Source organism: Hipposideros armiger, unplaced genomic scaffold (genome assembly GCF_001890085.2).
Source record: "Hipposideros armiger isolate ML-2016 unplaced genomic scaffold, ASM189008v1 scaffold_168, whole genome shotgun sequence".
NCBI lineage: Eukaryota > Metazoa > Chordata > Mammalia > Chiroptera > Hipposideridae > Hipposideros > Hipposideros armiger.
Genome location: NW_017731518.1, coordinates 2756005 through 2766908, shown reverse-complemented (window position 1 = coordinate 2766908; position 10904 = coordinate 2756005). Strand labels below are relative to the sequence as shown.

General features: G+C 36.6%; 1 protein-coding gene across 1 annotated transcript in view; it reads left to right on the top strand.

The window, feature by feature from the left end:
* Positions 1 to 1497: 1497 nt before the first annotated feature.
* The window catches only part of MYBPC1 (myosin binding protein C1), an 81813-nt gene continuing 72406 nt past the window's right edge, over positions 1498 to 10904 (top strand). The window contains exon 1 of the mRNA XM_019651864.1: positions 1498 to 1628. Within this exon, the coding sequence (XP_019507409.1) occupies positions 1604 to 1628 (25 nt within the window). The 5' untranslated portion in view covers positions 1498 to 1603. The remainder of the gene's footprint in view (positions 1629 to 10904) is intronic.

Below are 10904 nucleotides of genomic sequence, written 5' to 3'. Positions count from 1 at the left end.
TGTCTGCTTGCCTTCCTGAAACAAAACAAAACAATGGCTACTGTTGTGTCTGACTTTCTTTGCCCATCCCCCATAGACTTTTAAGTGTCCAAGTCAGTGGGTTTTGCTTGTTAGTTTGATTTAAAGATTTTATTGGGGAAGGGGAACAGTGTTGGGAAATTGGGGAAGGGGAATAGCCAAGTTGTTGTCCTTCAATCTTAGTTGTAGAGGGCACAGCAAGCTCAGCTCCAAGTCCAGTCGCGCCGCTTGGCTCAAGGTGCTGTGTTCAATTAGTTGCGTGGCAGCCTCATTATTAAGAGTTCACGCTCTATCCCCTGAGCCATCCGGGTGGCAGCTCAGCTCAAGGTGCTGAGTTCAGTCTTTAGTTGTGGGTGGGCATAGCCCACCATCTCGAACAGGAAACCTTGTTGTTAGGAGCACTTGCTCTCACCAGCTGAGCCACCCTGCCCCCTGTTGGCAGCCCAGCTCAGGCGCAGCTCACTGGCCCATGTGGGAATCGAACAGGCGACTCTGTTGCTCAGAGCTCGCACTCTTTAGCAAGCTCTTAACCAACTGAGCCATTCGGCCAGCCCCAAGTCAGTGGTTTTCAATATACTCGAAAAGTTGTACAACCATCACCACTATCTAATTCCAGAACATTTCCATCATTCTCCCTCAAAAGAAACTCCACATCCATTAGCAGTCACTAGCAATTCCACCTCCTCCCAGCTCCTGGCAACCACTAATCAACTATCTGAATTTATGGATTTGTTTAACCTGGACATTTCATATAAATGGAATTGTACAATATGTGATATCGTGTGTTGGGTTTCTTTCACTTAGTATAATCTACTCAAGCTTCATCCATGTTGTAGTTTGTATCATTACTTCATTCTTTTATACGCCATGTAATTTTTTAAAGGATGTTTCTTGAGGAAAGGTAAAGCTAAGTATTCCTTAATAGAAACATTTGCTATTCTTAGAGGTGAAATCGAGAGAAAATAGTCAACATGGAAACTTGGCTTTTCAAATTAATATTAATATATTCATACAAAATAAGAAAAATTTAAATCCAATAATTAAGAGCTGACAAAAATAAAAAACTAATGGGAGGATAAAATTATCATCTTAGTAACAGAGATTTTCCTTTATAATCTGAATAAAAATAAAGGTATATGCTGAATTAGCATATTACAATTTTTTAATTTAATTTAACTTTCCATCATCTGGCAAAATTTTGCCTTCAGTCGACACAGGCCTCCATGAGACAGGAAAAAAAAAAAAAAGGTAAGAAGGAGCACGAGGCTGCGGCTGAATTTAGAAAGTTAGAGGTGTTCTCATCAGCCACATGAGATGAACAAGAGATTCCTTCCAGTAGGCGAGAGAGCAGAGTGCAGACAACAGATGTGGGAAAGGTCCTCATAGCTGTCAAGTTCCAGCATCCTTGGGCTAAAGAAGGGGCGGTGCCAACATGATTGATGTTCAGAGGCAGTACAAAAGCATTGGATTTCTCCCCAACTGCTTGTCACACTGACCTGCACCATCTCTCAACTGCTCGTGGGGTTTCTGTCAACTAGTACTGGAGGGGAGCAAACTCTTTGGAGAATAACATCTTATTGTGGCCATGCCAGAACCCACTAAGAAAGAGGGTAAGATTCATCCATAAATCTTTTTGTTGTGTTTTTAATACAGTGTGCTTAGTTTGGTATTTATTTTCAAACAAATATCCAGTTTCTTAAACAGACTACAACATAATAGAATTACTGTGATTTCAGGAAAAGATCCCAGAGAGGAAAAAGACCAGAGGAAAAATATAGGAAAGTACAACCAATTGAAAAATATCTGACAATGATAGTTTACGAAGGGATGTTGACTAAAATTTTTAATTATAATTTTATCATTCGATTATAAGGGATCCTTAAAGTGTAATTTAAGGATGTTAATTGCTCATGGTGAGCAGGTTGCATTTTCAAGTGTATTTTCTTAGGTTCAATCACAAACTCCTCACCCTGTATTTGCAATTTGTGTGGGGGATAGTGGCTTGGAATGCTTTCTTAAATGGTTTATACATTAGATCAAGATTTCCAAAGAGAATTTGTGATATTATTTCCAGATTTGTTATTTTTTTTCATGGAAAGACATTTAGAATATACAGATGTAGGCATTTTGTTTTGCTTTTATCAGTGCTTTGGGAACTTTATTATATTATTAAATTGCTGCATGGAAAGAAAATCAAACATCTGGTTAAAGAGAGTATCTGTGAGTATCATTGACGGATTGTTTCCTTAAATGAGTATTATTGTAGATAATTTTATAATATTCAGCGTTTTAAAAATAATTAAACGGGAAATGTGAAAACATTCTTCATTAGAAAAAATATTTCTCCTTTCTATAAAAAAATCAAGATTTTAAAACTACTCATTAACATAAATAAATTGCAATTAGAAATTACTAAAAAGACTAATGAAAAACATAAATTAATAGCACAAGCACATTTAGTTTAATTTTTAATGGAAACATCTGTTAACATTCTGAGTAGTCTTTCTGAGTGCTTACTGAATCTTTATTTTTCACTTCTGCAAATAAAAGCCAAAGAAAAAGATTAGCAGGAAACATAAAAATAGTATTTCATTTTTTCATATTTTAATTCTTAAAACTGCTTTTAACCATTAGTTTGAAGAACCTTGAAAAAGATGCTAGATGTTGAACTGAAAGTTGAAATACTAACCAAATTATCAAAAGTCTTTGAAATATATTTTCTTTATGTAATTAAGTAACCAGTGTTGACAGGCTGGGGTGATCAGTTTACAGGTTGGCTTTACTTAGTAGTGGAGGGCATTGATGGATGAAGTCTCCCACCCGAAATAACCACACCAAATGCATGCATTAATATGGGAACTTAATCCTGACTATCGGGCAGTGAGTCCAACCCCTGCTAAAGTGTCTTATTTGTAATGCAAATGATTTACATGTGTATTAAGTGTCCTTTTTATTTGATCTGTCACTTGACTAACCTCTTCAAGGCTTATTTGGATGAAATGCATTCTGTGTTTCCTGACTGAGGACAGAATATTGTTTTAATTATCCTGCATTTCGGGGATGAATTTGCATGTGTTATTTTAAAGCCCACTTGAAAATGACAAGAAAGCTGAAAAACTAATAAAGAAAGATGACAGACCATAGAACCTATAAAGCTAATTAAATTATTTTGATTGCTACATGGATACAGTTTTACTTTATCTGAGTCTGAGAACTCAGTCTGATTCATTCTACTTTTAAAGACAATGACATTTGAGAGCTACAAAGAGGAAAATATATCTTTAACTTCAGGTCCCCCTGCCCCAAAAAAATATTTTTTAAATAAATTAACACAGATACCAAAAGTCCTCATGATATTCTTTTGTTATAAAAGCGCTGTTGATATGTTATTCTGTGTAGGAGTTCCCCCACCCAGGACAGTAATTTTATACTCATAGATTCTTTGGTTAGTTTAAATGTGGGTGGTGGGGAGTGGAAATAAAAAGAGGGTTACAGATATATTTAAAATCCTTTGAGGAAGCACAGGGAATTTTTCTTCGTTTTTCTTACCAGCAGAACTGATTCTTAAAGAAACTGCACCTTGAAGAGTTTCCCTGGTGAAAACATTGCATTTTAATAATATTATTTACATCAGAAGAGTAAGGACTATGGCAACCCAGGAACGGTTCTGAAGCCAGGAACGGTTCTGATCCTTTTACCTTCTCTTAACTGATTTCATTTTTACTGAGGCTGGTTTTGTGCCATATAAACATCCCCCTGAAAGCCAGCCTCAAGAATAAAACTTGCCAACAAACCAATTCTTCAGTCATTTTAAAGCTATCTGCAGAAGCAGCCCCAAATGACAGTTCCCTCCTGTCCCTACAGGTTTGTGGGGTTTTTTTAACTGTTTCTTCCCCAACTGAGAGAACCATGTCTAGGAAGGACATGCTATGAGTCTTCTTGCTACGAATCTTGATAGAATGCATGGGCTGGTTTGGCCCTCCTAGGATCCAGGAGGACCTGGCAGCTCTTTGAATGAGGTTGAGTTTTCAGCACCTGAAGTTGCAAATGATGTATCTCTCAACTGCCTCTCAACCTACAGTGGCCTAATTGTGGGAATGTCATGTTGTGTCTTGGGAGGGCTGGTCCTTCTGAAAGGAGGACGAAGGATAGATGTAACTTTGGGCCTCAAGGAGGAACTCTTAGTGGAAGTAATTAGTCAATGATCTTTATTTAGACCCTGGAAAGTATTCTGGATGACTCGGTAACCCCTTTTGGAGGAAGAAAGCGTTATTTCTAAGGAGCTACCAACCGCTTCCCAGTGCCGTCCTCTCCACCTTTATCAGTTGTGTATTTATTCCTTGGAGAACTATATTATTTCTACTATCAATTCTAGATAAGAGACCTATCTTACACTTTGAATGCATGCAAGACCTGAAACCTAATAATTTTAAGTTATTGTATTCTAATAGTGAGAGAGGATGTGGAAACAAGCTTGAGATTTGTGGGAATCTACCAAAATGCTTTGGATGCATTTATTTATGTGTCAGTGATTGAGCACTTACCATGAGCTAGTTGCTGGGATTTTAGAGATGGATTCAACACAGTCTCTGTTTTAAAAGCTCTCATAGCTAATTGCCCCTGGGTCCTACGGTGTTAAAAAAAAAATTACCTTTCACTGGAAATTTCTCTTTTCCTGTCAAAAAAGCAATTTTATCAATATGAAATCAGAAAATTCCAATAGCCTTTCTTTGCTGGTAGCATCTCTAGCAGTTTAAAAATTCTATACATTGCTCTTAAACCCATGAAAGTGTCTCCTTGGAATTTTATCTCTGTAGTTTCTGATAATTAAAACCATAAAGACTGGTTCTGTAACATACTTAGTCAATAGTTCATTGTCAGGATCTACAGAACCTAGAAAAATTCTCTTCTAAAATACCTAATTGAGGCTTTAACACAAATTCCACTGTTTGTTAAGTGATATATCAGGCTCTTGCATAGTTTATGTATTTAACTTGCAAGAAAAAAGGCAAAAGTTCTTCCTTGGTGCTTGTGTACCATTCAAAAAAACCTTGGAAAGTCACTGTTGTTTCCTCATCTTCCGTGTGAAATCTTTTGTTAAAAAACTCAAACGTATGGCAAAACGTAACTCCGTTTATGACCATAATTTTAAGAGGCCGTTCTGATACCTCCAGGAATCAAAGGCATGACATCGTTGCTACAGATTCTTTTGCTATATCAACATGCAGTATCTATCTAATCTATCTTGGCCTTTTTCAGTAGAAATAGGCGGGAACATGGTAATGGAGAATAACTTTTTTTCAGTCCACCAGAGCGTTTCCTTTGCTATATCTTTCTTTCTCGGTCCCTAGAGATTTCATCACACTAAAGAGTTCTGCTAAGCCTCAAACCTTTCTGAAAGGAGCTAGCGTTCATTACCTCTTGCCCATTTCTCAGCATGGCTCAAGGCTTAATCATCATCAGAAAAGGAACCCTGGTGATGGAAAACCTCCCACTCAAGTTTACTCCTTGACCTTCAGCTTCTACCTGCATGAGACTGGATGACCTATTCCAAACACCAAAATAAATTTGTCTTTAGCAAAGTCATCTTAAATACAAAATAGTACCTTTCTCTCAACTTGGGAAAAAGTTAATTTGCAGGAAGGAAGGGAAAGAACTTGAGAAGAGGGCAGAGGTATTTTATCAAGGGCAACTATTTTCCTCCTGCTTTGAATGGTTCATTTAGGCCAAGTTAAAGGTTCAGATGAGGAATAAAGAAGTTTTATAAATGAATGATGCCACGATATTTTTTTTTTCCCCTGAAAAAACTTTTCCATGTTGTACTGGAGATGTGTGGTGTAGATTTGAGCTATCTGTTTGTTGTAAGAAAGAATCCCCTAGGGCCAATGCACACTACAGAGACTTAATACTTGGCAAAATCATTCTTTTTCAGTAACCTGATTTTTATGACTGTCCAGGCCGCACCTGTTTGGAAGATAAATAAAGGACTGGCCAATTCTTTCCTCTCAAGTGCCCTAAATATATCGCTTTAAAAAAACTTTGGAAAAACAAATTGTATCCTTGCTTCTCATTCAGTAAATCACGAGTCTCCCCAGACCTCTCAAACAGCAACAAGGTCAGGGATAAGAAAGTTCCTGAAATGAACAAAGACAGAGGTTAGGCTCCCTGGCGTGGCCGAAGGACCCAAGAGAAAGAGGAAAAGTATAGTACTTATAATCCTTTGTTCTCTCAGTTTATGGCTGACTTTATTTTGGCCATGAGACATGGCCTTGAAATATTTTATTTTAGGCTCCTTCTGGACACATAATTCACAGAGTTTTCTTATTTATAGCAATTTCAAAGTCCCTGAATCTGACGTGGATGTTGGAACAAATTACCCAGGCTGAAGTCGCTTTAAAAAAACCACTTGGACAGCAAAATAAATAAATAAATAGCCACTGAAAAAAACTTGAGTGAATAAGAAACAATGTTTTTGCAAGACTTTTGTAAACAAATACACCCTTTTAAAAATTTTAGACAGTTGTGGGAAGAGGCTCCTATGAGAGAAAATAAGTGCTATTGTTTTTACAGCCCTAAAGAGCAAAAAAAAAAAAAGATTTATTTTTGCTTAAATTTCTAATGGTTGTTTTATTTAAAACTTAGTTGTAGGCTCTTTAGGGACACACAGAGAAGAATTTTTATTATTGTTAATAATTACTATTTTTATCTGCACTCTTCCTTAATTAGCCTGTGAAACTTGTATTCAGAGACACAAAATACTCTTGGCAGCCAGCGACTTCTGTGGTAATTCTAGACCTCATCTCTAGACATACTTGAGTGTGTTAGATAATAAAGAACGGGATTAAAGCTCTAGCAATCAAAAATAAGCAGAAAACTTTTCATTTCACGTGGGTAGCTGAGGCGATCTGGATGGCCACGTCTTCTTTCTTTGTTTTTATCCCATGTCAGTTTGCGATGAGAACAAGATGTCTTTTCTGCAGGACTCTATGGCTGATTAAGAGTATTTGGCCCTGAGGAAACTCAATAAATACACAGAAAGGTAGTTACTGAATTATAGTGTCCTGTGTTCGGGCAATCATGAAGTAGCTATTTGTTATTCAAGAGCGGTTTCCAAAATTTGAAAGCATAATGATTAAGGAATATGAACCTGTGAAAAAGAAGAGACTTTATCACCTCATTTCCTACATGTATGCAAATTGTCTCATTACCGGGGAGAGAGCAGGGCTTCTCTCCCCAGAGCTTTGTACAAAGATAGTCCCAAAATATCTGTGACAACACTGTCTTGTTGCACCCAAGTCTCTTCCGCGCAGATAGTGCCAGTGATAATTTACAAGATTGAGTTTGCTTTGGACAGCCCCACAGATAGACAACAAGCCACATTTCAGGATGTCCCCATTCATGGGGCAGGTTTATGGATGTGCTTTTGTATGCATTTTCAGAGTCAAGTCTTAGAGCCATCAGATTGATTGAGGCGTTGAAGTGGTTGATTTTGCAAAGAGAAAGACCAGGATCATTTAATCACGTTTATTTCTCTCTCTAAAAGGAGTTCACAAAAAAAAGTTACCTGTAATCTGCCTTTCATTATGCCTTTCAAGTCTGAAATCCATTTTAATAAGACTTTTGCCCTTTTATACTCTCTTAGGAGTCTTTGTATAGGCCTAGTTGTAACATTAATACAATATCTAATATTATGTCTAATAATATTATGTCTAATAATATGTCAGATGTTAGATCTTATAATTTTGCTTCATTCATTTTTGTCTTGTACTTTAGAGATTTATAAAAACCTGAGGTTAACATTTTTCCCCCTAAAATCATCTAGTTATTCGTCTAAGTAGCATCAAATCTTTTAAAAAATTTCTCAGAAATTCCTTGTTTGTATCAGGTAATAGCTTTTGCTGCCTATAAAACTTTATGTATCTTGGAACAGAATTCTCTGCTTATAACGAAAAATTTACCTATGTCTATAATTCTACATTTTAATTTCTTATTTTTAAGTTAGATGTCTTTAAAGTTGTCCTGAATATAGTATGTATTTTGGCTTTTTCCTTATGCATATTAAGTAATATTAATTATTAAATATAGTGATATAAAGAAAGTATGCTACTCATAGAACATTCTAGACAGTTCAAAGTCCAGCTGCCCATATAGTGAATTACTTACATTTCATATGCCTCAGTTTCCTCATCTGTAAAATGGTAATAACAATAGTACCTAACTCATTGGGTCTTTGTAAGAATTAAATAAGATAGATCAGGTGAAAAGCTCAAAACAAGACCTAGCACATAATAACTCAAATATTTCCTTTCTAAAGCAGCAAACTCAGAAATCTTGTCTGGCATATGGTGTTAAATGCCTCACATTTAATATAAATTTTGAGGGTATTTCCACCAATATATGACAGCCACTGTAAGGTACATAACAACCACTGCTCACCTCCTTACCTTGTGTTAATACTTATAATACATTCCCAAACAGCTGCTGTTCTTATTATAGCCATCATTGCCACCACCATAAGTTTGGTTTTTGTTTGTTTGCTTGTTTGGTTTTAAACCTGTGGTGAAACAGCTTTCACCTGGGGAAGCTCTGATCAAATAAGAGTTTTGTACTCCAGAGCCTGTGTTCCCACTGAAATGTGTCATGTCCAGCTGGGGGTCTCCAGTTGTTAGACGATGACAACCAGTTGTTTCTTCACTCCATTGTGGGGTCATGGCCTTTCCCACTTAGATGAAAGAGTCACCCTGTACAGTTGAACATGTAACTATATCTGCCACCAAGCATTAACAGGCTTGAGTTTGTTGGACTTAGGATTTCTCTCCCCACCAGGGCTGCTTTTGCCAGGTGAGGTCTTCCTCAGGTCTGACTATCTCTGAGATAACCACATAAAGAAGTCTCCATGACCACATATGGATGTGGTGACTGATTGATTGAGTGCTGCTGTGTTTACTGCTGTGGGATTTTATTTTTATGACCCCACCTGGCATTGGTACTGTCCTTCCTCTATTTTAAAAAAGTCACCCAATATCAGGCCCAGCAATACCTTGGGGCAAGGCCTTTAAGGAACTTATTTGATAACCCTAGCACCACATAAGAGTCATGTGATTGTGGTGACAGTCTGCCCAGGAACAGACCCTCTGGGAAAGCATTATAAGGGACTAAATGAAGAAATTGTTAACAATTCAAATCTCTTTTGCAATAATTGCCTTTTGAGCTGAGCAAAAATTTTAAACTTCTTGAATTTGAGTAAACGTTTTCCCACACCACCACCCCCCCATTTATGCCACTTCAACCCTCATTTGAATCCTTACTTTAAAGCATGTAAGAATAAGGATAGAGACATGTCATTGGATCTTAGCAAAAGGCTTTGTTTTCATCCAGCCCCATGTTAATAATGAGAAGCTATTTGTTAAAATGTAATACTAACCATATTTTAATCCTCTTCCTGTGTGGAATGACATCTTGGGTTGAAACATGCGTAAATAGAAAGATGTAAGAACAAGTTGACTAGGAGAGAAAAAAACTCTGTGGATTCAGGGAAATTCTATCAAATTGAATAATGAGCCACTGAAAAATTTTATATTTGATGCACACCTTAAAATAGTCTTTGGCAATATTTAGTCACAGTAAATGAATATGAATTAAATTGATTGAATCATTCTGAATAGCTGGTTTCTCTGGATAGCTAAGAGTTTATTCTGTTCTTGAACCTTATTATTTCAATCAATTTGGATAGAAATATGCCTAGAATGTAAAGTGTTACTCCTTGCTTTTAAAAACAAAGTGAAGTGAATATAATTTAACTTTGTCTTAAATTAGAGATATCAGTTATTGTACCATGTGATAGATAGCCCGACAGCCTAAATGATTTGCTTTTGTATTAAACGGGCTCAGATTATTTGTATTTTGAATTTGTGTCCCATTTTTCATAACTTTCCTGTTTCATCTCTTGCTGGGAGGCTGCTGTCTTTTTTTATTACTCTTGTCAGTCAGTATGTGAAGCTGCCCCTTCCCTTCCCTTTGTTGTTTGCTGTGGTCTCCAATCCATGTCATTAATCTTAAAGAGTAAGACTACACTATGGAGTGCCCAGCAGGGCACCTAAGGCACCACATTTAAGGAGGCACTCATTCTCGGGGTCATGCAAGTACAGGGTCATCAGCTGTGAGCGAGTGCCTCCTTAAAAATTGTTCACTGGGCATCACCTTAGTCCCAGTTCCCAGGCTAACTGAGGACCTGCGTCAGGGGTTTCTCTTGTGAGTAAAGCACTTGAACTCTTCGTACTCAGAGTTCAAGGGGCTTGAGGATCTGGAGACAAATCTATTTTGCTCTTCGGAGACTTTTTAAATTTGTTGGTCAGCAGCTGTTATTTAGATAAGTGAGACTGCCAGATAGCTGAATTCTGACTAAGAGAAGTGATACCAGACAATATTGCCCTTTTGTCTCTGTTACTGTGCACATAGGAAAATAAGTTATTACCCCCCCGAATCAATTTATGGCTTTTACTTGAGTGTTTCATTCATTTTATTAATCAAGGCTATATAGATTTTTCCTAAACAAGGCATATGGCATGAGTTCATTTTTTAAAAAGCATATACACAAAATATTTTTAACAAGATTGCAATAAATTCTAAACGGTTTTTAAACTTTTTGGTCTCAGATCCATTTGCTCTCTTAATAATTACTGAGAAAAATGAAAAAGTGTTTGTTTATGTACATTATATCTATCAATATTTACTTATTGATTAGAAATTAAAATTGATTAAAATTTTTTTAAAAAGGAATACATAACACGAGTTCTATTAAATGTCAGAGCATTATGTCATCACACATTATATATCCCATTGAAAAACGTCACTGCATATTTGTGAGAAAATGTGACTAGAAAGAG